This window comes from Heteronotia binoei, chromosome 21 (assembly GCF_032191835.1).
Source record: "Heteronotia binoei isolate CCM8104 ecotype False Entrance Well chromosome 21, APGP_CSIRO_Hbin_v1, whole genome shotgun sequence".
Taxonomy (NCBI): Eukaryota; Metazoa; Chordata; class Lepidosauria; order Squamata; family Gekkonidae; genus Heteronotia; species Heteronotia binoei.
In genome coordinates this window covers 30,835,549-30,863,053 of record NC_083243.1, presented here as the reverse complement: position 1 = coordinate 30,863,053, position 27,505 = coordinate 30,835,549, and the positions used below count along the sequence as shown (strand labels likewise).

Here is a 27,505-nt window from a genome sequence, read left to right as displayed (position 1 = left end):
GGGCAATGGCCCTGGCAATGACCACCAACCCCTATCAACATCGCCAGGTCTTTTTGTTTTAAATCAATTGAATTTTATTATAGAAATACGTGTAACAGGTTCTCTCTGAATTCTCAACTTTTATTTTTAAAAAAGGAAGATAAGTGAGAGCCAGCATGGTGTAGTGGTTAAGAGCAGCAGACTCTAATCTGGAGAACCGGCTTTGATTCCCCCCCCCTCCACATGCAGCCAGCTGGGTGACCTTGGGCCAGTCACAGTTCTCTCAGAGCTCTTTCAGCCCCACCTACCTCACAGGCTGTCTATTGTGGGGAGAGGAAGGGAGGGCAATAGTAAGCCACTCTGAGACTTCGGATAGAGAAAAGCAGGATATAAAAACCAACTCTTCTCTTCCTCCTCCTCCTCCTTTTGCAGAGTTATATCTCTGCAGTGGACAGGGGTTGGTTAAAAAATGAAAGCTGGAATTCAGCAAACCTGGTACACATATTGTTATAACATTTTATTGCTGTAACCATACTTGATTGCCAATTTTTAAAAAATTCCTCCAGTGATGGGAGGAGGACATAGCTGCCATGGGGAAAAGGGACCAGGAAAAATAGGTGTCTTGGAAGACTGGGGCAGAGATATTCCTAAAGCTTTACAACAAACCAGGTTTGAGAAAGATCAGAGCAATGCTGGAAAAACCCTGGGAGGGTGCATGAATGCACCATGGTGCTTTGGGGAGCAAGGGAGGAAATACCTGCTTTCCCAACAGCCTTTGAACCCAGAGCAAATAACCTGCATGGGAATGGCCTTTGTCTCTTAACCTTAATGGTGTCAGTCCAACTATCAGTGCATGGACATTTTCCCATGTTATAGTCTTAGGGTTGCCAATCCCCAGTTGGAGACAGGGATCCCCTGATTTGGAGGCCCTCCCCCTGCTCCAGGGTCATCAGAAGGTGAGGTGGGAGAGAAATGTCTGCTAGGCGCTCTATTATACCCTATTGAGATCAGGTCCCACAGAGTATAATGGAGAATTGATTAGTGGGTATCTGGGATTCTATAGCAGGTTTTTTTTTTTTTAGATAGAGGCACCAAAATTTCAGCATAGCATTCAGTGCCTCTCCTCAAAATATCCCCCAGTTTTCAAAAATATCGGACCAGGGGGTCCATTTCCATGAGCCCCCCAAAAAGGTGCCGTTATCCTCCATTATTTCCTATGGAAGAAAGGCATTTAAAAGGAACACGATCCCTTTAAATGTGATGGCCAGAACTCCTTTTGGAGTTCACTCATGCTTGTCACATCCTTACTCCTGGCTCCACCCCCAGAGTCCCCAGATATTTCTTGAGTCGGACTTGGCAACCCTATACAGCCCATTCCTGCAGGCCCTCTCAGTTGCCTTCCTGGGACTGCAAGATCCATTCAGAGGAACAGTGGTGTGGTTTGGTGGGCTGAAATGAGGAGAGACAAGAGGATGTCTTTAACCTCTATTGGTGAGAATCTTGCTTATTGCTTCCTACACCCACTTCCGTAAAAGATGCTACAGTGTTCCGGTGGGTTCAGAACTCTCAGCTGGGAATTTGATAGTATTGGGTCATTTCAATAAATTACTTACCTGTGTAAGTGTTTGTGCGTTATGGAATCATCAATTATTTGTTTTAGAATGGAGGAAGTAACCTTTGTTCAGTGGATGATTCCAATGACCATGTGCTTTCAGTGTGGGACTGGCAGAGAGAAGAAAAGCTTGCCGAGGTCAAGGTACAGTGTGAGAAGATGTTTAGTGTACTACTTAATATCTGAGGGCTTTTTGTGAATAACTGCTCTCTTGCATATCCTCTTGCATTCTTACTGTTTATGAATTAAGGTTAATTGTCGGCTTGCGTTATCATGGTGACGGGCGGATTTAGTACAGCTTTTCACTCTGCAGCCAACCCAAATAAGTAGTTGTTATTTTTATTGTTCATGAATATAGTAGTGCAATTGCAAAATATCGAGCATTTAAAAATTTAAAAGCTTCCCACTCCAGTTTGGTGCAGTGGGTAAGAGCAGTGGACTCTAATCTGGAGAACTGGACTTGATTCCCCACTCCTCCACATGCAGCAGCTGGACCTTGGGTAAGTCATAGTTCTCTCAGAACACACTCAGCCCCACCAACCTCACAGGGTGTCCGTCATGGGGAGAGGAAGTGAAGGTAATTGTAAGCTGCTCCAACATGCCAAATGAAGGGCAGGGTATAAATCCATCTCTTCTTCTTCTCCACCTGGGAACTTGTGATTCATGAATACTTCCAGAGGATCCCAGCAGCTGCTAGAAAAACAACTGATTAATGAAGCTGGAAGGAGATGAGTAGGAGGATAATTTAAGGGGGCAGTACCCCTAAAAATTTTGCATAGTACTTTGACAATATTGGATTGTTTGGTGCAGGGCGGACCCTAGACTGTCTGGCACCCTAGGCAAAACTAACTTCTGGCACATACCGCCCCCTGGCACTGATAAAGTCACCGTCACATGGGAGATACCCAGTTTGGCACTCCCAGAAGGCTGGCACCCTAGGCGGTCTCCTAGTTTACCTAGTGGCAGGGCCAGCCCTGGTTTGGCGTCTGTAATTGCATTTTAAATTTTTAGATAGTCACTGCAAATGAGAACTGAAGAAAGATAGTAATGTGAAAAAACTGTAAGGAAAACAGAGTCTGGAATGACAATTTCAGACTAAATAGCTAATGCAGTAAGAAAACTAGCTTATCTGCCTCTGGGCTAAACAAAGAAGTTTGCACTGATGAACATCACACTCTTGTGTCAATTATTTGCTTGGGACAAATGCAGACTGGCAAGAGCAAAATGGCTCTGAACCACAGTGTTTGCCTGATTGGGACAGGAGTATGGAATGTGACTGGACTGGATGTGAAATAAATGATACTCATTAGAGCCTCTCTCATCTTTAAGTGTTCCTGAGCTCTTCTGAGGTCTTACAGAGCTGCCAGTACCTAAAATGATTATGAATAAAGGCATATGTTTAACCATGCAGTCCTAAGCAGAGTTCACAGTCCTCTAAACCCATTGACTTCATTGCTTAGGATTGTGCTTCAGATCTAGCAGATGCTCATACATGTATAGAACATGAGCCCAGGATCAGCCCATATACAACTCATTAATTTTTTTAATTAGTATTTGCAACCAAGTGGAAGACAAGTTTGCCAAAATCTTGAGAACTGAAGAGACAAAGTGGAAGACTATGCTGTTAATGGCAAAATTGACAAACTGTATAAATTAAAAAAAAACAGATAATAGACCCTGAGAATAAGTGGAGAGTTTTTTATAATAACTTCAAACTATATAGATGACATAAGGCTGTCAGAGGAGATATGAAGAGAATTAAATTGATTTAATAGAATTATACAATCACGATTTTTGTAACTACTCTCATCAATTTTTTTATAGTTACATATTTACTAGTCGTTATATGATAGTATAGTTTTTTTCCTTCTTTCCTTCTCTTTTCTTACATGCCTCCCTACCTAGCCCTATAAATAGATATAATGGAAATATGTTATGTGGAACTATTGATTGCTTTTACCACATTCTGACTTGTCAGGCAGTGTCCTTGAAATGTGTTTAACAAGCAATGCCTTATGGTCCTTATTTTCCCTGTATCCCCTTTTATTCTGTATCCCCTTAAATGCCCCAATTTTTTTTAAAAAAAATTCAAAAATATTTGCTTGATCAAATTTTGTAGTGATCATAATCATGTATTTTTCTTGATGAATACAGTGATTGAATAATTTTAAAACATACAGACCAAATAAGGCGCAGAACTTCCTCCTAAGCCTTTATATGCATCAAGCAACGTAGCCTGGAACAATTTGTTTTCTTTTAATTAAACTAATTTAATTAAACTAAACTAATCAAAAGAACCCAGTAGGTGCATAATTTGTTCTTGAAGTACCTGAAATTATCCTTGGTGCTCCTTTAAGTTTGTCCATTAGTGTTTTCTCATATTGTTACCAAAATCTAAACTAATTTTTATCATCTTCCAGTGCTCTAATGAAGCAGTATTTGCCGCTGATTTTCATCCTACGGACACGAATATAATTGTTACATGTGGGAAGTCGCATCTTTATTTTTGGACGCTGGAAGGAAACTGTCTTATTAAAAAGCAAGGATTGTTTGAGGTACTAACGCTACATTCTCAGTGGCTTTTTTCTGGTCTTAGTTCGCACTTGCTAGAAACCTGCAGCCAAATCATAGATTAGTTTAAAGCTGGATAATTCAAATCAGTATGTGAAATTCAGCCTCCTCCCTCTGCTTTTGGGGCCCCCTGACCTGGATAGCCCGATCTTGTCAGATCTTGGAAGCTAAGCAGGGTTGGCCTTGGTCAGTATTTGAATACTGAGAGTCATGACACAGAGGTAGGTAATGGCAAACCACCTCTGAATGTCTCTTGCCTTGAAACCCCTTCAGGTCACCATAAGTCAGCTGCCACTTGACAGCAAAAAGAAAAAGGTTTTCCAGGTCGCAAGCAGGCCTCGTTTTGGGCAGGAGCTCACAGGAGTGGAGCTCTGGAACATCTAAATTTCTCTCTCTCTCTTTCTCTCTCTCCCTCCCTCCCAATCCTTGCTTCTGGGATCCATTGTTCAAACTCCCTGTGAGAATTTTGCTGAACTCTTAAGATTTGACAAACTTTCTAATATCTTTCCACACCCAAAATAAGAAAATACCGAAAACATATAAAGCAGGCGGATGGACATTTTCATTGTGCCACTGCAGCCACATAGGAGAAAGGTTTTATTAAGACAATTATAATTCAAGAAGCATTTTAAGGTAAATGCTGATCTGATCTAATTTAGTACACCTTCCGGTGATGTCAGGGGTGTGTGGCATATGCAAATGAGTTGTGCTATTGAGCTCCAGCACCTCTTTTTCTACAAAATGACCCCTGGTCACAAGACTCCAATGAAGCCACAGCTGACAGTACTAATCTGCTAAAGTCTAGACTCTGGATGCTAGCAACCACCCCCTCTGTCTCTCTTACCTACCGTGCATAGCACACATCCCTCCTGAACGTTATTTATGCAAGTGTCCTCAGTTGTAGCTGATTTATGGTGATTGTGGCAAAGGGCTTTCAAGAAAGTGAGAGGCTATGGTGGTTTGCCATGGCTTTCCTCTGCATAGTCTTTTGTCTGAGCACCAACTCTGCTGAGAGCATGCTTTACATTCAGCAGATCCCAAGGTTCCAAGCCTGGTAAAGGATTTTTTTTTTAGCAGATATTAAGAAAGATCTTTTTTTCCACCGAGATTTTAGAAGGCTGCAGCTAGTCAGAGTAGACAAACCTGAACAGGATAGACAAATGACTCCAACTGATATAAGGAATCTTCATATTTTCATATATAATTCCATTTGTACAATGCATTTCATTTAAAATAATTTACTTCAGATTTTTCTTATTTGGTTACTTAAAACTTTTGTGCAACTTAAAAACTCTTAAATTATGCTGGTAATCACGCTGATAAAAAATCTGTAAACCCTGTACAACTGTTGATCATTTCTTCTGATTTTTAAACTAGGATGGGGGGGGGGTGGAAATGTACAAAATCAGTATTAATATACTTCTTAGTTCTAATTGATTAAAATATGATACATAAATGAAAAATATGGAAGAAAGATACATTTACTATATTGTTTCATAAATGTGTTAAATCTCCTATTGTGCAGAAACAAGAGAAACCAAAGTTTGTCCTTTGTGTAACTTTCTCTGAAAATGGTGATGCGATCACAGGAGACTCGAGTGGAAATATCTTAGTTTGGGGAAAAGGTAAGATGAGGGTGAGCTTCCAAAACAGTACACTCTACCCCAGATTGCATTGCAATATGATAACACTTTGCCGTTATCGAAAATGAGAAAATTATAGCCGACGATCTTCAATAAGTTTGTAGATCCGGAGGAATTAGCCGTGTTAGTCTGTTTCTGCAAAATATTGAGGAGTCCAGTAGCACCTTTAAGACTTACAAATTTTGTTGTAGCATAAGCTTTTGAGAAACACAGCTCTCTTTGTCAGATGTAGTCTCCTTGGAATGATGGAGAACAAAATCCCAGACTTAAGCATGTGCTTATAGAAGTTTCCTAGAAAAGTAGCTGCAAGAGAGCAAAGTTGAAATGAGTGTGTGCAAAGCCCTTTTCATTAACACTCCCATCCCTTTCAAAAAGTCAGTAATTGTGAATAGGACCGCAGACAAAGGTGAAAGGCCTATTCAGAGTGATTGCAAGAAACATTGTATTCATTCTAAAATGGCTTTGTGACGCCATCATATAGCTACATTGGATTGGCTATGTAATGTCATCTCTTTGTCATCCTAAGTTTATGATTCCTGATTTGCTAGAAGTAGTTAATGTTTAGAGGAAAGAATGATGCTAGCACTTCTGAAGCCGCTGCCATCATAGGCAGCAGTCAGGTGCAAAATAGAGGAAGAAAGGAACCAGAATATTTCAGGGCTTCCAGAACGCCTTCATTTTTGTACCAGCAGTATTCACTCACAAAAATTGTAGCCTAGTCTGAAAGAGCTGTGTGTTCCCCTCTGTATTTACCAATGTTAAATTGCTGTGTGCAGGTTTGAACTAGGGATGGGCATGAACCAATCTGTGAATTGCAATTCATGCACAAGTGGGGCTGATTCATAGTTCATTTTGAACTGGTTTGTTTGATTGCGCGATGCTCAAACTGGAAAACGAACTGCCTTTTTTCCTTGGTGGATTGTTTCGATCATTTTTGCAGTTTGTTTTCCCAGGCAGCTTGGTGCTGATTCAGTCAATTCCTAGGCAACACTGGGGTGGACTTCTGGGAGCCCTAGAAACACCCATAGCAGGTGCCCATTGTTTGAATGACAGCCTGTGGGAGCCAGTCATGGAACTCCCATTCTGCTCTGTGGGAGCAGATACTGACTTCGCTGCTTCCACTTTGCAGCACGAAGAAAGGAGTTAGTTGTCGTGAGAGTTGAAGCTGAGCTTTCCTGGGGGCACCTGCGTTGGGAGGTTATAACTAGGACATTTCAAATCCAATCTTTGCTAGACTTGGAGGGTGGGTGGAGGAGAGCCTGCTGAAGACTCCGGGTGAGTTTTACTCCTCCTGAACAAAACGAACCATGAGTCACTGGTTTGGGCAATCAAACGAACCACAAAACAACATGAACCACCATTTTCCCATTCCGTGCCCGTGTCTAGTTTAAACACTCAAGCTTCTAAGTATATTCTAAGAATGCACCTGGCAATCAGGAAAGAGAATAAGAAAGAAAAGAATGCAGTATCTATGACCAGTTTAATTATGACAACATAGCCGCAGATCAAAGATTTTGTTTCTCTGAACCAAGGCTTGTTGAAGCACAGATAGAACTAAATGGAAGATTAAATACAGTCATGCTGCTTTATTGCTGTCTTCTTTTCTCCCCGTGCCTAGGTACCAACAGAATAAGCTCTGCAGTCCAAGGCGCCCACGAGGGTGGCATTTTTGCACTTTGTATGCTGCGGGATGGAACGCTTGTGTCTGGAGGCGGAAAAGACAGAAAGCTCATATCGTGGAATGGGAATTTTCAAAAACTTCACAAAACTGAGGTGTGCTGCTCATGTCCTTTGAAGGCAGATCTGTTAATTTTTTAAATTAGAGTGATTTTTTCTTTTTACAGCATGAGTTCCGTTTCCTGCCACGACACAAAGGACAATAATGCTTTTTTCATGAATAACACTGTGTCCTAATAGGAATAAAATATAAAATCAGAAGGTTCATGTAGTACATCTCTTCTTGAGGGATGCTGTCTGGAATATCCAGTCTATGTGCAGGAATGGTTTTGCTTTTTAAAATGCAATTAGCTTTTAAATAAATGATTTGCATATCCATCAGCACAAGTGCTAAAGATTGCTCTGAAGTGCAAGACAGAGGAGAAGAGCTGTTTGAATCTGTGGTCAGTAGGACCGGCACGCTCACCGTTCGAGGTTCTGACTTCTGACAGCCTCCAGGCATTGTCTGTACAATATGGCCCTTCTGCTGTGAGGATCATCTTTCTATGGGTCTTCAGCTTTCTTTAAAAGATGACAGAAATCATCCATTGCTACAGGGAAATTGAAAACCAAGCACCTTTGCGGTGTAAGCACTGGGCGCAATATGGCATATGGAATAAAATCTCCTTGCATTTCCTGATAAAATGCAAACATTCCAGAATTTTAATATCAGACAACAATCTGCAGATAGGCACAAACAACCCACAAATCTGCATTTATTTCAATGGAACATGTACATATAATATGCCAATAAAGGCTAACTTGACTTGATATGTAATATGGTGTGTGTATAAATGATGTAAGCTGTGTGTAAGCTTGCAACTTTGGAAGATAAAATTTAAATTTCAGGATCAGTTTTCACACTTTAAATGATGCCCTAATTACTCTTTCTTTCTTTCTTTCTTTCTTTCTTTCTTTCTTTCTTTCTTTCTTTCTTTCTTTCTTTCTTTCTCTCTTTCTCTCTTTCTCTCTTTCTCTCTTTCTCTCTTTCTCTCTCTCTCTCTCTCTCTCTTTCTCTCTCTCTCTTTCTCTCTCTCTCTTTCTCTCTTTCTCTCTCTCTTTCTTTCTCTCTTTCTCTCTTTCTTTCTCTCTTTCTTTCTCTCTTTCTTTCTCTCTTTCTTTCTTTCTCTCTTTCTCTCTCTCTTTCTCTCTCTCTCTCTCTCTTTCTCTCTCTCTTTCTTTCTCTCTTTCTTTCTCTCTCTTTTTCTCTCTTTCTCTCTCTCTCTCTCTCTCTCTCTCATTTTTAGCAGCAAGCATAAAGGTTAATTCTCATGTTCTTTTTAACCTGATAATGTTATCCTGAAGCGACTTCTGATAATAATTTTGCGTAGTGTGTACAGCCCTTATCATACATCCCATTTTGACATTGAAGCTTTGTGTAACAGGAGCAGATCCTCCTAATACACATCATCACTGTGAGAGTGTAGTATACCCATATCTTCCGTGCACATACAGCTGCATTAGGCATGAACTCTTTCCCTCAAAAGTCTGGGCTTCTGTTTGGGCTTACTGAAGCAGCTCTGTGCACATGGAAAATACATGCATTTCCTCATTTGCGTAAAATGGTGAGCACACCTATGGGGAGGATTTCACTTGGCATATGCTTCTGTTATGAGTGACTAGAGTACCAAAACTGAATTTGGGAGGGGGGGGGAGGGAGGAATGCTAAAATCTTGGAGTTACTCTCTTTTGAGAATCTGTAGCTTTTGGTTGCTCTTCAGAATTCTGTCTGGCCTTAGTGCTGCATGATTGATAGCCTTGTGTAAACACTTCAGGGCCTCAGTTCCTTCATCTGGAAGCGGCCATTTGATATTAACATAAAGCTTATCAAGGGAAAACACATCCCTCCATGCCAACGTCGTAGACAATGCATGCTTGAGATGTAATCCTGTCGTTTTTTCATTCTGAAAATAGATTCCAGAACAGTTTGGACCCATAAGAACAATAGCCGAGGGGAAAGGTGACGTCGTGTTGATAGGCACTACTCGAAATTTTGTTCTTCAAGGCTCCCTGTCAGGAGACTTTACTCCAATTACACAGGTAAATTGTTTGGCGGAGAGCACCTTCCTCATCTTGAAGACCTGAGGTGATTGTTTTTTTGTAAGCAGTAGGCTTCATTTCATTGGGTTGGACATGAACAACTGCAAATGGAAGGAATTTGTAGGAGCAGATTTCCCTTCCTTGAGCAATCTGCGTCTCTCCTTAAAAATCTAAAGTTAATGGGGGAGGGGGGGCTGCTGAACCAAATGCAGTCCAACCTGGAGTGTTTTAAGAATAATGGTGAAATAACTCCCTTGTTTCTTAGGGGTGAGGCAACAGCTCAGCACTGAGTTTAAGAAGAAGATTTGGATTTATATCCCGCCCTCCACTCCGAGTCTCAGAGCGGCTCACAATCTCCTTTATCTTCCTCCCCCACAACAGACACCCTGTGAGGTGGGTGGGGTTGAGAGAGTTCTCACAGCGGCTGCCCTTTCAAGGACAACCTCTGCCAGAGCTATGGCTGACCCAAGGCCATTCCATCAGCTACAAGTGGAGGAGTGGGGAATCAAACTCGGTTCCCCCAGACAAGAGTCCGCGCACTTAACCGCTACACCAAACTGGCAAGTGTTCCACTTGCACAAGAGGAAGGGGGCCACTCTCCCCAATGTCTCCCCCTCCTTTAATTTTTTTTTTTTTTGCTGCAGGAGAAGATAGAGTTGACTGATCTGTTGAAGGACTAAGAGGTTTTATATGTGACTGATTTTGCACTAGGGCTACCGCAGCTTCTCTCCATTTTCGCACAAGTTGCCCCGGAGCTGCGAGTTGGTGCACTGCTATTCTGCAGCAAGTGAGATCCTCTGACAAGCGGTTTCTGCTTGCTGCGGAAAAGCAGTGTGCCAACTCACAGCTCCATGGCAGCTTATGCAAAAATGGAGAGAAGCCCTGGTGGCAAAAGGGCTCTCTACCTGGAACAAGCCCTAGTGCAAAATCGGTCAGGGTCTTTGCAAGCATTTGTGTATATTACCAACACACATAACGTGGGTGTACGTTCAACTCCTCCTGCCTGGATCCAGTTCATCATGAGCAGAATTCTGTTTGTAGAATGTGGCGTTTCCAGTTCTGACTCCTTTTTGCAACACCCTCCCCCAAGTAGGTCACAGAACAATTGAAACAATATGGAATATAACTTGGAGGGGCAAAAATCACCCCTCTTTGTGGGTTATTCCACTCACAAAAGTGATATGAAAGAATTTGCATCAGAGATACTATCGTTAACCTACTGAGAAACATCCTTGTTGTATTTATTCAGGGCCATACTGATGAGCTCTGGGGACTAGCCGCGCATCCTTCCAAACCTCAGTTCTTCACGTGTGGGCAAGACAAACACATCACTCTCTGGGATGCTATCAGTCACAGTCCAATCTGGACCAAAATTATAGAGGTATGTTCATTGTTACGTCTTTAAAGCAGTTTTCCTGAAGCACATGCATGTAGCTGTCCTCTCTGGCCATCAATTTATATTGACTGACAAAAATAAATAAGGTCTTGATTTATAGTTGTAGAATGGTGTTCTACTATTAGCATTAGGATGAATGGGGAGCGGGGGGGAATTACAAACTAAAAATAGTATGGTGGTAGGCTAGCAGACCTGTCTTTTCTTAGACTTGTTCGATCTAGGAGCCAATTCCAGTTTAATGTTTTATGTCTACGGAGGCTGACTTTTGGAGCGATTCCCATGGAATGTGAGGAACGTTTCCTTGAAATGGGGTCATGACAAAAAAAAAAACCCCTGCCCAAATCTGAACTGTAGCCGCTGAAAAAAAAATACTTTGTGTGTGTGTATGAATGCCTTTGGATACTACTAGGGAAGATCCATTTGGATAGAAGTACAGAGCCTGCGCAGAAATCACTCTGAAAGCTAATTTCTGGAGGCTTGATGGCTTTTTCCTCTCACAGAACTCCATTGTTGCTTCCTTTTACATTCACCAGTATGAATGCCATATTGTTAAACTTGGGCTGGATCCAAAGAACTGTGAACAGAGCAAAGTTTTGACAAGATTGGATTTTCCTCCTGTTGCGGACCTCTGTGATCACAGCATTCTGTTTCTCAGTGAACGGGGAAGGAGACAAAAATGAAGGTCTGTAATAGGAGAAAGGAGACTGGTAAAAATTGAGCCCCCTTCCTCTACCAGTAAAAGTACCATTCTGTTGGCAGAATTGTACTTTTAGAAGCTGTAGGGATCCCAGGCCTAGCCATCAGGCACCAGTTCCTAATTTGGCCAAAGTGCCTTCCCTTAGCACCCACCTCCTCTCTCATAGTTCTGCTCCCTTCTGAGCTGGGAGTCTGAGCAGATCTTTCCTCCTTGGCTTTCTCCCTCAAACCTTTTGAAGGCCCTAGCCAGGCCTGGGGCATGCCCAGTAGCCTTCCTCTACCCAGCAGCCTTATGGGGCCTGTCCCAACCTGTGAGGGAACAATAGCACCCTCTGAGCCATTTCTGCCTCATTATTCCCCTTCCCCATCCCCACGGTTGAGTTTCCCAGCTGGAAAGGGTCAGCTGCTGGCCCTTTAAGGGTACTTGACCCTTAAAGGGCCAGCAGCCATTGATCACCTGGCTGGTACGCAACTCTTTATAAAGTGCAGCCGTCACCCTACTGGGCCTGGTGGATGCTAGGCTTGACCTTGTGGGGGGGGGGGGCTGAGAGGGGCATGGTATTGTCTCCACTAAAAGGTAAAGGTAGTCCCCTGTGCAAGGACCAGTTGTTTCCAACTCTGGGGTGATGTTGCTTCCACATTTTCATGGCAGACTTTTTAATGGGGTAGTTTGCCATTGCCTTTCCCAGTCATCTACACTTTCCCCCCAGCAAGCTGGGTACTCATTTTACCGACCTCGGAAGGATGGAAGGCTGAGTCAACCTGGAGCTGGTTACCTGAACCCAGCTTCTGATGAGATCGAATTCAGGTCATGAGCAAAGAGTTTGACTGCAGTACTGCAGCTTTACCACTCTGCACCACGGGGCTCTTTTATTGTCTCCACTGCCCTCCAATAGATCCAGCTCTTGTTTTATAGTTACCTTGTTACCTCCCGTCAAAGTTCCTATAGCCTCCCCTCTTTACCTACTTCCTATTCTCTTTCCCACCTTCCAGCCAGTATACATTTATCTCCCAACCCTATCTTCAGCTTTCCATCCTTACCTTTCCCTGGCAGCCTCTCTCCTGGAAAATTCTGGCTGAGTTGCAGTGTGCTGGATCAGCCAGGCCAAACTGTGCAGTGGGGAACCTGCAAGGGCTTGCAAGGTGAACCTCACTTTCCCCTGTATCCCCTTCCCACACTACTTCCCATTTCCTTCCTTCTGGCAGCTCCCATAGCCACCCCAATTTCCCTGCTTTCCACTTACCAACCTACCTTTATCTGCCCCTTATCTCCAACTGTACATATTAAATATTTATTTCATTTGTACCCCAGCTTTCTCTGCAAGGTGGACCCAAAGCAGCTTACACCAACATTCTCCATTTTTGTCTTCAAAACAATCCTGTGAGGCAGGCTAGACGGAGAGTGTGTGACTGACCAAAGGGCACCAGTGAACTTCCATGACAGAGTGGAGATTTGAATCTGGGTTTTCCAGATCCTAAACCACTATGCCACAGTAGCTTTCGTGGGATCGCTGCTGTTGAAGAGGTGTGAGCACCTAAATTAGTCATGCAAAGCATGTGGTAGCAGGAATCCCAGTGGTTGCTGGTGGGTGTGGCCCCAGTGGCCCTGATGAGTTCTCTGTGAAGGCCAAAACAACCCTGGAATGGGCCCTCTCCCATAATGACTGCAACAAAGTCTTGAAGGCTGGTGATACTGTTGTGGTTGCACAGCACCCACTGCAGGGGACATTGTATTTTTTAAAGCTACAGGTGCTATTATTTGGGGTGTTTTAAATACCCCCGATTTTTATTTCTGATTTTTTGCAAACCTTTGGGTTTTTCTCAGTTTTGTAGAAGGATCTGTCTTGTCTGTTCATGGCCCCAGTCTCTGGATTTAAGTATCCACCAATGAGGTCATGCTGAGAGTTAGATACAGTGATTAAATACGTATGAATTCACAGTGGCTTACTTCTACTCTCATTTGGCAACAGTGCAAATTTCAAATTATGCTAGTTCTGCACTTCAGATGCCTGTTTTTATGCGCCTGCCATCTAGACACATACATCATTTATACTATATCTTTATTTTTTTTAAAAAAAAAAAAATCCCTAATAAGAACCATCTGTGTATATTTCGGAAGCTATCTTTACCACTTGCTTTTCTGGGACATGTCTACAAACTTTTGAACCAGTTTCACTGACGTGGCTTTACCAAAAGCACCCTTGGAAATGTGGTTTGGTGAGTGTGCTAAAAAAAGGAAAATGCAGGGAAGATTCCTAAACTTTAGCACAGAGCTTCAGATTCTCAGGGTTTCCCTAGGAAGAGGGAATGCCCGGACAAAGATATTGCTCAGAAGCATAAAGACTGGATCAAATGAAGATTCGTTCAGCAGCAAGTTATTCCAGCAATAATGGCCTTTAGGCCAGCCTTAACTTGTGCAATCTACTTGACCTTCTTTGTAGACTAGCATAAACCAAACACAGCCCAAGCTGGTATCTCCTTACATGAAGTGAGTCTGATAACACGATGACTATTTATTTCAAGAGTGGCATGCTTCAGCTTGAGAGACTCTTAACATCTGAAATCCCATCCAGAGGAGCACCACACAGGCATTCATCCAAACTTGTATACACCTGCTGAGCCTTGGAGAGTTCTGAAATTACCGTTCAGTTTGAACGAGCACAAAATTTCGGTCCAGCAAATTTCGATTTTTGCTGATAAGAGTGACCTTCTGGATTCTGTGAGAGACCATTACTTCAAATGCTCTCACAGATGAAAGCAAAACAGCCCTTCAGAATTTTTTACAGTTCAGCACCCGAGTAATGATGACAGATTGGTCTGTAACGTTATCAAGAGGAAGATGGCAAGTACAGCTTCTGTTGTGAAATAACTATGGACATAACTAAGAGAGTTTTCCAGATAATATGTAGCTTACGGCTGCAGCCCTAAAAACCTTTCCCTGGGATTTACTTCTGAGTAGCCTGGCTTGCTAGACCCACTCCCTATGACTTCAAAGAGCCAGTTTGGTGTAGTGGTTAAGTGTGTGGACTCTTATTTGAGAGAATCGGGTTTGATTCCCCACTCCTCCACTTATACCTGCTGGAATGGCCTTGGGCCAGCCATAGCTCTGACAGAGGTTGTCCTTGAAAGGGCAGCTGCTGTGAGACCCCTCTCAGCCCCACTCACCTCTCAGGGTGTTTGTTGTGGGGGAGGAAGATAAAGAAGATTCTGAGACTGAGATTTGGAGTGGAGGCCTGGATATAAATCTAATATCATCATCATCCAAACCACAGTGATTCTTTGCTATGAGTTGGAAGGGACCTCCAGGGTCATCTAGTCCTACGCCCTGCACAATGCAGGAAATTCACAAATACCTCCCCCCAGTAGTAGAATCAAGATCAACCTGGGGATTTCTTTCACACTTTCCTTGGTTATCCCCTTGCAGCTGCTGTTTCTGCCATGCTACCAGGGGGCTTTTTGTTACCTTTTTTTTTTTTTTTAAAGTTAGTGGTTGGTATAGCCTTGACCTGAACAGCCCAGACTAGCTTGATCTTGTAAGATCTCAGAAGCTAAGCAAGGTCAACCCTGGCTAGTATTTGGATTGTGTGTGGGGGGGGACCTCCAAAGAATAACAGGGTTGTAACAGAGAGGCAGGAAATGGCAAACCAATTTTGAATGTCTCTTGCCTTGAGAGCCCTGCAGGTTGCTATAAGGCAGCTGTAATTTGACAGCACTCTTTACTAGCGGTTGACGTATGCTGATACAGCACTGGTTTATTTATTTTTTTAAAAGAAATCTGATGACACAGTAAGAAAAATGTCGAATGAGAAGGGATGACTATAAAATGGTGCCCATGTAGGCATTAGGTTCAACAATGAGAACTTGCATGTGGCGCATGAATGGTTGCATTCTTGCTAGGTGGTTCATATCGAACAGTACAATCCTAGGCAGAGTTGCATCCTTCTGTGTCCATTGACTTCAGCTTGGCATAGTGATTAAGTGTGCGGAATCTTATCTGGGAGAACCGGGTTTGGTTTCCCACTTCTCCACGTTCACCTGCTCATGTGACGCTGAGTCAGTCACAAGTTTTCGCAGAGTGTTCCTCTCAAGAGCAGTTTCTGCCAGAGCTCTCTCAGTTCACCCTACCTCACAAGGGTGTCTATTGTGGGGAGGGGAAGGGAAAGTAGATTGTAAGCTGCTCTGAGTCTCCTTGGGTAGTGAAAGGTGGGGTATAAATCTATGCTCAGGGCTTTTTTTGAGCAGGAACGCAGTTCTGACTGACATGGCATCAGGGGGTGTGGCCTAATATGCAAATGAGTTCTTGCTGGGCTTTTTCTACAGAAAAGCCTTGTGTGACACCAGGGGGTGTGGTCTAATATACAAATAAGTTCCTGCTGGGCTTTTTCTACCAAAAAAAAAAAGCCCAGTCTATGCTTTACCCCCAGCAATCTGGGTACTCATTTTATCTACCTTGGAATGATGGCCGGCCTTGAGCTGGCTACCTGAACCCAGCTTCTGCTGGGATCGAACCCAGGTCGTGAGCAGAGCTTGGACTGCAGTACTGCTGCTTACCACTCTGTGCTGCGGGGCTCACTACTAAGCCCTTGATGCCCTGGGACACCTACCTGGAGGACAACCTCTCCTGCTCTGTTCCACTGCGACAGCTTCGTTCATTTGAGCAAAGCCTTCTGCAGGTGCCACCCTGCAAATGGATAAGATCTGCAGTTGCCTGTTAACAGGCTTTCTCTGTGGTGGCTCCCACCTTGAGAGGGTTAGGAAGGCTCCCGGATATCTGTCATTCTGCAGAACGTACAAAGCAGAAATGTTCAGAGGGGCATTTTTATAAAGGCATTCCCTATGCTGGCGGTGCTTCCAGCTGTGAACACCAGATTGGTATGGTGACAGCTGTACTGATTGTCGCTTACATTCAGTATGCAAACTGGCTCCCTTAGAGAATGCCGCAGGAGGCAGACTCCCTTGGCCACCAGGGGGCGCACAGGCCTTCTGGGCTGGCTCTGGCCTTTTAAAAAGTAATTCCAGAGGGGCAGCCAGTTCGGCCTTTTAAAACAAAAATAAACGGGAGCCTTGTGGCACCTGAAATGTTTAAAGCCATTTTAGTTCACAAGGCCTTAGGCTAGAATAAAAACTTAATTTTTTTAGGTGCTGTGTAAGACTCCTGCCGGCGTTTGCTTTACAAGCCCTGGTTTTGAAGCACTAGCAACCCACACCCTGTTAGCCAAATTGCCTTGGAGATCAAATTGGGGAATTAAATTAATAGGCAAATGGCCAAAGCAGGATCAACAATCTATGTCTGTGGGAGTCAGAATTCTCCAGAGACCCAATGAATTGAGGAGAATGGCTGCTAAAATTCAAGGTGCTTTCATTAATAATAAGATCACACAATCATACAGTTACACTAGCATTTGCACAATCATAACTGAACTAGGAGTGTACAGAGGTGAAAAATTGGATAGGGGCATTTGTATTAGCAGGATTGAAGCATTGATCACAGGGCGATACGATTACCTGTCCAAAGAGAAGAGAAGATCTCAACAGCTATGGCAGGAGGGAAGGGGGCAGTGAGAACTGGCCAGCAGATCTCACCATAATGGACTCAGACCTGAGGAACCTTGAACACCCACTTACCCGACCTTAAATAGATTCATAACTTGAAGTCAAAAGGGGCAGTAGCCCTGATTGGAGTGGACATTTGATCTTAACTGTTGCTAATTCCAATTTTATAGGATCCAGCGCAGTCTGCTGGTTTTCATCCTTCAGGGTCTGTCATTGCAGTTGGAACACTAACTGGAAGGTAAGATGTTAAAAGAATGTTCTTTATTTATGTAAAGTGTTTACACTCCACACTCTTGGTACTGTCTGAGGAGGCCGTTTTGGAAAAAAAAAAACAAGAATGCAAGAAAAATTTAAAAAATGAAGAAAAAGTCATAAGAATAAAACCAGAGGCCAAAATAAAGCTACAAGCTCTTCAAGCAATTAAGACTAGCAGCGTTCCTTTTCTGGCTCAGTGTAACCATGCTCAAGATCAGAGTCAAAAAGGGGCTTTGGGGTATATTTTTTTAATGTATTCATTTGGCAATGGAAGCTCAAAAAGTCTGGCACAAGCAAGTTGCTGTAAGAAGTTTCACATTGATTCCTTACAGGCTCCCAAGTTGTTGCTGTATCTAATAGTAAACGGGGATGACTTGTGCCAGTCGTAAATGGAATAAAATCACTGACCAGGAGTTAATTCACCTAAATTTTTGGAAAGATACCTCCATCCCTAAGATCAGGCAAGAGCTCATAATGCATTTACTAATGGCTGCTAAGGACTTTTTGGAATCTTAAGTCTGTTCCTTCTATGGATCAATGGAGTGCTAACGTTTGGGGGGTTTTGGTAATGAATAAAAATAGCAGATCCATTACACAGGATAAAGTCACACACAGGTTTATCGAACCTCCTGGACAAATATCCTCTATTAGATTATGAATGGCAAACTGTGGAACTTAAAAAAAAACACACTGGTTATTTACATCACTGTTTGTTCCTGTACTCTTAATATGTGCAGTATACTTTGGTGTATTTTGTCTACACACCACATTTAAATTACATTTTTTGTTGTATTATTGATAAATATTCTTTCAAAAAAACATTGTGATGTTAAAAAAAAAGAAGTAAAATCATCCACCAACTTTGTCACTATATATTTATTGTTTTATTTAGAAAACTTCTATGCTGCCGCTCTAGGCAGCCTCCCCTAGGGAGACTTACAATATAGACATGTTAAAAGCTTAACTTTTTTTTTTTTGCTGTCAAGTCACAGCTGATTTATGGCAGCCCCTGATGGGGTTTTCAAGGCAAGAGAGGATCAGAGATGGTTTACCATTGCCTGTCACTAGGTAATATTCCTTGGTGATCTCCCATCCAGATACTGACCAGGGCAAAGCCTGCTTAGTTCTGAGATCTGATGAGATTAGCCTAGCCTGACCAGGTAGTCACACCAGACTAGGACTTAATATAAATTATTAACCAGAGCCTTTTTTTGTAGTAAAAGCCCAGCAGGAACTCATTTGCGTATTAGGCCACACACCCTGATGTCACCATTGTTTTGCGCAGGGCTTTTTTGTGGGGAAAAAGCCCAGCAGGAACTCATTTTGCATGTTAGGCCACACCCTCTGACACCAAGCCAACCGGAACTGCGTTCCTGTGCATTCGTGCTCAAAAAAAAATAAGCCCTGATTAAAACCCAGCATAAAAAAAACACAACCAGAGCACGAAACAGTACAACATGGAACAGTTTAAAAAGGGTCTTATTAAAATATTTCTCAAGCTGAAAGCAGACTATAAAATAAAAAATCCCAAAACTTGGTGGACTTTATAAATTAACCAGAAATATTTTTTTTAAACACCAGCCCAGTGAAGTCTGAATATTCTCCTGGAGACATGGAATATTGAAAGCAGATCTGTATCAGCTGAAGGAGGAAGAGCTATATTACAAGTGTAAACAGAGAGTTCTACCCTTCTGAGTCAATTGAAAATGGGCTCAGAGGGGTATAGCTCTGCTTGGGATTGTTTTGCTAGCCTGTGTGGCTTTATAGCATTCTCAAGGGGAAGATTTAGGAGGTGGAATGGGTCTTCCCAAATTGTCCTCCCTCTCACAATTATTCCTTGCAGCCCCCCCCCCATTTATATTTAGTTGTTTAGAAAATACTTTGCCACCTCCCCACCTCCTGTATCGCTCTATCTCTTTGTTGCCTATGGAGGTATGTCGGAGGTTATGTTCTAGATCAGGGGCTTTAAAATCAAAATGTCTTTGTGGCAGCTATGGGTGAAGGAAAGAATTACTCAAATGGCTAGGAACTGCATTCAGAATGTATTGTTTTCAGGTGTCATTTCCTAGCAGAAGCTCCTTTGAATATTAGGCCACACCCCCTGATTTACCCAATCCTCCAAGAGTTTACAAAAAAGAGCCCTGTAAGCTCTTGGAGGATTGGCTACATCAGGGGTGTGTGTCCTGATATGCAAAGGAGCTCCTGCTACAAAATGACCCCTTGTTGTTTAGATAGTTTCAGTCTCAAATCTATCTTATTTTATAGAGAATTCTGTCTTTTGTGGTGAATGTCAGTCCCCTTGTTGCTGATTCCCATCCCGCACAGAAGTTCCTGGAATGTATCCTATGCACAGAAACGGTGAAAGAAGAATGCCCTTAATGGGGACCCGGTGCCAAACACCACCGCCTCACTGCCCTCACTCAAGGAACTTTAGATGGAAAGTCAGAGGGCCTGATAAAAGTCCCAGGTTTTCAGATCTGATGGCCCAAGCTAGAACTTACTGCCTTTCTCTATTGAGAATACTGCCTTTCTCTATTGAGCCATGTATATTTGGAACCAAAGAAAAGAACCTGCTCCAATAATGGTTTGGCGTGGAGTGGTAGAAAGTTTCAGAAATGGACAAGCAGTAATCCACAGTGTACCATTTTAAAAGGCTGGATTATTAGGCACTGTAAAGATGAGTAATACAAGAAGCATAATCCCGACACTTAAGGCATTTTATAATGTCTCTTCCTCTTATTGGAGCTCGAGGAGTCATCATTATTTCTTTTCATTAGGTGAATGAACAAAAGAATAAGTAATGCAGTAGATGATCTCTTTTATTACATCACATGCAGTCCTAAACAGAATTACACCCTTCTAAGTCCAGTGAGTTCAATGGACTTCAAAAGGTATATTTCTGTTTTGGACTGAGTTCCTTCCTGCACATTGTTTTACTTTCTAAAATATTTTTGTATGTACTTTAACTCTGGTTCTAATTATTTTATTGATGTGTCTTGGTTTTTTCTTGCCTTTTATTTTGTGGTTTTTATTATGTATGTTACAATTTATTAACCATCCTAGTAACCCTTTAAAAAAGGTAGTCCCCTGTGCAAGCACCAGTTGTTTCCGAGTCTGAGGTGACGTTGCATCACGTTTTCACAGCAGACTTTTTATGGGGTGGTTTGCCATGCCTTCCCCAGTCATCTACACTTTCCGCCCAGTAAGCTAGGCACTCATTTTACCTACCTCAGATGGAAGTCTGAGTCAATCTTGAGCCGGCTACCTGAACCCAGCTTCCACCAGGATCGAACTCAGGTCATGAGCAGAGAGCTCGGACTGCAGTACTGTAGCTCTACCACTCTGCGCCATGAAAAAGCACAGACAGAAAGGTTATTTGTGCATTGGCTTTCCTAAAACCTATCTCAGAAAAAGGAAAATAGCCCAGACAAGTGAAACGATAGTGTTGCATTTTCTCATTTGTATAATTGACATGAAAAAGCTCAGTCATTTTGTGAACAAGTATGTCTCAGTTGCCTGCCTGCCTTTAAAAGGAGCAATATATTTGAACAGTAATAATATTTGACTAGAGGGCTTTGATATTAAAATGTTCACAGGCTTTCTGGTAAATATTTGTTGCAGCCAAGCTGATCCCATCTTCATTGTTCGCGGCTTCATTGTCAACAGAACATGGTTCCTCTTCTGACATTGAGAATGATTTGGGGGGCGGGGGGGGTGGAGTTGATGATCCCTGCTCCCCTTCTCTGCCAAACAACTTGTTGACTTTTCCTTCTTGTGTTTTCGACAGGTGGTTTGTGTTTGACACTGAAACAAAAGATTTGGTCACTGTGCACACAGACGGGAACGAACAGCTGTCCACAATGCGTTACTCACCAGGTTTGGCATCGCTTGCTCAGTTGTTTAAACAAAATGGAAGGGGCCTGAATGCTGTAGCAACCATGCTTGCTAATGTCACACTCTTAAATACTGTGCTTAGATTTCTTGGCACATCACTGAAGGCTTCTCTTTTAAGGTTTAAATCTTGATATATTAAATATATTTTTATTTTGTTAACAGGAAAAACTTAAGCCATTAACGTGGGGGGGGGCAGCTAATTTGAACAAGGGCATTTTTAATGTTGTTTCAGCAACTGGCAGTGTCTCGCAGCCAATTCGCATGGCTGGTCTTTGGATCCGGCAAAGCCACGGTGAATGTGACCTTTCCAGTTTTGTGGTTTGGTTTCAGTATGGGTAACTGGCCATTTAAAAAGTTCCCCAGTGCTGTACTCCTAATTGATTGAATGTGTTCAAGAGTATCTTTTTAAGAGACTAAATTACAATGGCACTTCATATCTGGTTGTGCTTAAGGCCAGCCTAAGCCCCCACCACCACCACCATACATAACATATTGTTCTGGCCAGGTAACACAACATAAAATATAGAGCATTTTTTGGGGGGGAGCAAGCCCATAAAATTAGAATGTGTAGCAACAGGGCTTTGTTTGTAGAAAAAGCCCAGCAGGAACTCATTTGCATATTAGGCCACACCCCCTGATCTCACTATTGTTTCCTACAAAAACCCAGCAGGAACTCATTTGCATATTAGGCCACACACCCCTGACACCAAGCCAGCCAGAACTGCATTCCTGTGCGTTCCTGCTAAAAAAAAAAAAAAAGCCCTGTATAGCAACAATCACACTGTTGCGAGTCCTTCCCTTCTTCGCTCTGTGGCAGCACAGATCTGAGATTGTATAAAGCCCAGCTATACCTGGGGGCTTGGAGGCAGCAAGGATAAGCTGCTGTTCAGGGAACACTGCTGCGACATTAACCCTCTTCATATGTTAACAATCACACGTACTAGGAGTGTGCACTACCTGCAGTCCTCTCAATAAGCATGGTTGCCATATTGTGCAACCAGAGTATTGACTATGGGTGCGATCACACAAGAAGTCTGGCTTGGCAGTATTCTGGCTTTGAAAAAGCTAGTATTGTTTGGTGTGTGCCCAGGGATTCACACAACCCCCGCCCTGCTGCTGGGAGAGGCACCAGCCACACACACACACACAAGGAGCATTCAGACTCCTTGTGTGCATGTGGGGTGACCACAGCATGTGCCCAGCCGTTCAGACAGCCAGGAAACACGCCCTACATACGATTTAGAGATTTGCTACTGGGAAGTACCCAGTAGCTATTTAATCCGGTCCCAGCTCATCCTAAGATGAGGTAGGTACGGGCGGGACTCTTGGAGCAGATGTGCACGTGTGCTTGTGTACGTTAAATCTGGAGGGAGGTGTGGCTAGGTCGGGCCAAAACTCTTGCGTGATTGCACTCTGTGTGTGTACAATCTTTATATGCATCAACACAAACCTTGAAAACCCCAATGGTCAGGTTGCATGGTCTGGACCTGTGGCACGCATGGCATCATTCCTGTTCATGCAGCATGGCAACTGCAGCTGTTGGAAGGATACGTGCCTGGTGGTGGGCTCCCAGAACATACGATTCTCCACACACAAGTAGCGGCAGCTTTCAAGTCAGACAGCAGGAGAAAGAAGCCACAGTCTGTGTTGTCTTGCAGTGCTTCCACCCATCACAGCAGCATCACAGGTTGTCATACTGCACTGACCTTTGATGAGGCTGACATTGGCAGAGCAGAGGGTCCGGCATGCCACTGGGCAGGAGAGTGGATTCGGCTCATGGAGTGCAGTCTATCAAGCACAGCTTCTCTGCAAGTTCTGGTGGATGAGATCTGATCTTTCTCATGCATGAGCAGAAAGCATTTCCACTTGTCAAAGGGAGAAGGCCAATGTTTGTTTTCCCTAGCAGCTTCTCGTGTCTCATGAAGTGCAGTTCTGGGAAGGTTGAGGGCTTTTCGGGGAGTGGGCAGTGGCTGCTTCTTGAAGGGGAGGGTTAGAGCTCCCGGTGTCCAAGTGAGGCCCCCCCCTCCCCAGTGCAGATGCTGACCATCGGGTGGAATTCTAGCAGGAACTCCTTTGCATATTAGGCCCCTGCTGTAGCCAATCCTCCAAAAGCTTACAAGGCCTAATATGCAAAGGAGCTCCTGCTAGAATTTTGCCTCTGCTGACCATTAATACGAACACATGTATCCAGATATCTTGACCTCTTGTGCACCCTAATTATCGCAACACTGAAACTTAAATATGATTGTTTTGTTTTATTTTCTGTGCATACAGATGGCAATTTCTTGGCAATAGGTTCTCATGATAATTGTATTTACATATACAGCGTTAACGACAGTGGGAGAAAATACAGTAGAATCGGCAAATGCTCAGTAAGTTTCCACCTTATTTCTTGTTGCTTAAAATACCCAGAAGGTTTGAGTAGCATTTAAAAAAAAATAGGGCACAAAGTAGCGTTTAAAGTGATTTTATCTCATTTCCCCAACCGCTCCGAGTTTTGCAAAATGAAAAACTATTAAATTACTTCCAGAAGTTACTCAGGCTCTTGTTTCAACAATATTCTTTTTAAAAAAGTACTTTCCCCCCAGTCACTTACAGTCAAAATATTTTTACCACTTCAGATTACTTTTGTTTCCAAGGGAAACAAATATTTCCAGAATCTGTTTGAAGCATCATCATAATTCACTAGTGTCATAAACTCCCCTGGATCTGTGTGTTCTCACATGCGTGTCGCATGTTTGCCTGCATGCAAAAGCAAGTCCCTCTTCTGTGTCACCACCCCAAGATACAAAACGCAGCCCATCCTGTAACCAGCGCCTTGGGAAGGCTGCTTCTGGGAACCCTGGTAAGGCTGCCTCTGAGCAAGTACGAAGGGCAGAGCTTCCAATGACTTCAGTGCCTATTTTGCATCCGTGTCCTTAGCATGTAAGGGTAGGATTTGAATCACAGTCTGCTTCCTTAGATAGGAAATAAACTTTATTACTAAAGATTAAACTTTTAGCACATACATGGGAAATAGCCATCCACAGGGGTTTTTGTAGAAAAAGCCCAGCAGGAATCATTTGCATATTAGGCCACACCCTAAAATAGCCATCCACAGGGCTTTTTGTAGGAAAAGCCCAGCAGGAATTCATTCGCATATTAGGCCATACCTCCTGCTCCCAAGTCAGCCGGAACTGAGTTCCTGCTCAAAAAAAAAAAAACCCTGGCTATCCAGCAGAAACAGATCGAAGGAAAGAAAAACGAACATGAGCCTAGCTAAGTTATGACACAAGACAGATTCAGGTGGGTAGCCATCTTGGTCTGAAGCAATAGAACAAAGTTTGAGTCCAGCGGCACCTTTAAGACCAACAAAGTTGCCCTGACTTGGATAGCCCCGGCCAGCCCAGTCTCATCAGATCTCAGAAGCAAAACAGGACAGACCCTGGCAAATACTTGGATGGGAGACCCCCCCAAAGGAATACCAGGGTCAGGAGGCAATGGCAGGCTATCAAGACTTCTCCGAATGTCCTTCATGCTCCAGTATGGGTCACCAGGACTTCCAGGCGCAGACACACACACACACACAAAGTTCTAGCTCTCTTAGTGTTATACACCATTAGGTGGTGAGCTAGACCTATCTTTTGGGTTGAGAGAGTTCTGAAAGAGCCGTGAGTGACCCAGAGTCACCTAGCTGGGTTCGTGCGGAGAACTGAGAAATCGAACCCAGTGCTCCAGGTTAGAGTCCACTGCTCTTAACTGCTACACCACACTGGCTTTCCTCTCCTCCATTTTATCCTCACAATCAGGGTGGGGTTTTTTTGTAGAAAAAGCCCAGCAGGAACTAAGAAGCCCATCAGGAACTCATTTGCATATTAGGTCACACCCCTGACATCACCGTTGCTTTACACAGGGCTTTTTGCCGAAAAAGCCCAGCAGGAACTCATTTGCATGTTAGGCCACACACCCCTGACACCAAACCAGCCAGAACTGCACTCCTGTGCATTCCTGCTCACAACAACCCTAGGAGGTATGTTAAGCAGAGCATGTGTGACTGGGCAAAGTTCCTCCAGCAAGTTTCCATGGCAGGGGAGAAACTGGAACCCGGGTTCCCAAATCCTAGTCCAACACACTAACCCACTCCGTCATGGATTGATTTCGTTTACATCACCTGAATTAAGAACGTGAGGGTGAGGCTTGAAGCTTTTACTCTGGGTAGTCTTCATTCAAGACAACTGTTTTTAAAGTCGAGAGGGTTATAAAAAGAGCCATTTGTGCAAGTAAGCTTTTCTTTGAACCGAAAGTAGGAGCTCAGAAGAATGAGAGCTCCCAGTCCTGGAAGGGGTATAAGGAAACCTTGGTAGGCATGTAGAGCCATATTGAATACTGGTAGCCCTTGTGGGTACATGATGCTTCTCAGGCCTTGAATTCAGCAGGAGCTCATAGGAGCACAGGTCCTGAACCTTTCTGAGGGTTCCCCCTACTCCTCCCCACCTACTTTGTCCATAACAATCCCTGGATTAGGAGAGCGGGCAGCCAGTCAGCCAGCCATTAGGAGCTTTGCCACACCCCCAGCAGCCCACATTAACCCCTAAAGAAGCCTGTGCCACCTTTTCTCCACTTATTTGATTTTGGGTGGCTGGTGGCTTGCCGGCCTTTTGACTGGGGGAGGGGGCGAAGGAGAGCCCCAGCTGAGTGAGGCCTGCTTGGGCTGGCTGGATCTCTAGCCAGCCCAAGCAGGCCTCACTCGCCCGGGGCTCTCCTTTCTTGCATCGGGTTGCTTTTGGCTAGTGGGGGGGCAGCATATGCTAACGTGTTATGCTAATAAACTCCACCACCTATTTTTCTACCAACGACCTCTGATGCTGCTAGGAAAGAACCTGCCCATGTGATGCTGCACACGCTCAGTGGTTCATTGAAACTGATCCCTCATCTGCTTGCTGTGCAGTGTTAACACGGCAGAGGTCCACAGCCCGGCCAGGCATTGATCCGGCCTGCTAATGTTGCACATGTATTTATTTACTACACAAAGCAGCTTCAATCATTCTCCTCTCCTCCAAGAGAGAGAGCATGTGACTCATCCAGGGTCACCCAGCAAAGTTCCATGGCAGAATGGGGATTTGAACCCGGCACATTAACCACTACACCACACTTTCCGGTAGAAAGGGCAGACGTACAAAGGTTTTGAATCAATAAATCAGTAGACCTTTCTGATAGGCTCCAGGCCAAAACACTTTTTTTTTTTAACCCAGCCTTTTAGGGGGCAGGGGGCTTACCTTCAATGTTCTGTCTAAGCTGTGGAGTAAAAATTCTACTTTGTGAGCTACTGGCATTGAAGTTGGGAGCGAGCAATTTGGCTACTGCATAAACTAGTTTGCTCTGGGCCCAGAAGCTAAAAAACTGAGCTAGCTCACACTAACTCAGAGGGAACACTGAAGAAGGTATTGGATGTACATCCCACCCTACACTCTGAATCTCAAAGTCTCAGAACGGTCACAATCTCCTTTACCTCCCCCCCCCACAACAGACACCCTGTGAGGTGGGTGGGGCTGAGAGAGCTCTCGCAGCAGCTGCCCTTTCAAGGACAACTCCTACAAGAGCTATGGCTGACGCAAGGCCATTCCAGCAGCTACAAGTGGAGGGGTGGGGAATCAAACCCGGTTCTCACAGATAAGAGTCCGCATACTTAACCACTACACCAAACTGGCTCTCTGCTTATTTTATCAGCTTATTTAATGGTCTCCTACTGTTCTGTTGATAGCTTTTACCATGTTTGTGCCCATTGGCTTATTTTAAATGTATGATGTTGACACATTTTAAATGTGTGATGTTGACAGCCAGTGTGGTGTATTGGTTGAGAGTGACAGATTCTAGAGATCCAGGTTTACTGCCCCCCTCCTTCTCCTCCACATGACCTTGGGGGCCAGTCACAGTTCCCTCAAACTCTCTCAGCCCAACCTACCTCACATGGTGCCTGTTGTGTGGAGAGTAAGGGATTGTAAGTGGCTTTGAGACTCCTGAGGATAGAGGAAAGCAGGGTATAAAAACCAACTCTTCCTCACCAGCTTGGTGTAGTGGTTAAGTGTGCAGACTCTTATCTGGGAGAACTGAGTTTGATTCCCCACTTCTTCACATGCACCTCCACATGCTCCACATACCTCACAGAGTGTC

The 27,505-nt window shown here is 43.6% G+C and overlaps 1 protein-coding gene across 9 annotated transcripts in view; it reads left to right on the top strand.

The window, feature by feature from the left end:
• Window positions 1–27,505, top strand: part of EML1 (EMAP like 1) — a 216,436-nt gene that overhangs the window by 182,112 nt on the left and 6,819 nt on the right. For all 9 annotated transcript variants that reach the window (XM_060263011.1, XM_060263006.1, XM_060263007.1 and 6 more), the window contains 9 exons: window positions 1,640–1,735; window positions 4,012–4,146; window positions 5,688–5,787; window positions 7,424–7,578; window positions 9,436–9,561; window positions 10,811–10,942; window positions 17,377–17,444; window positions 21,249–21,337; window positions 23,630–23,727. In XM_060263011.1, coding sequence (XP_060118994.1) covers window positions 1,640–1,735; window positions 4,012–4,146; window positions 5,688–5,787; window positions 7,424–7,578; window positions 9,436–9,561; window positions 10,811–10,942; window positions 17,377–17,444; window positions 21,249–21,337; window positions 23,630–23,727 — 999 coding nt within the window. The remainder of the gene's footprint in view (window positions 1–1,639; window positions 1,736–4,011; window positions 4,147–5,687; window positions 5,788–7,423; window positions 7,579–9,435; window positions 9,562–10,810; window positions 10,943–17,376; window positions 17,445–21,248; window positions 21,338–23,629; window positions 23,728–27,505) is intronic.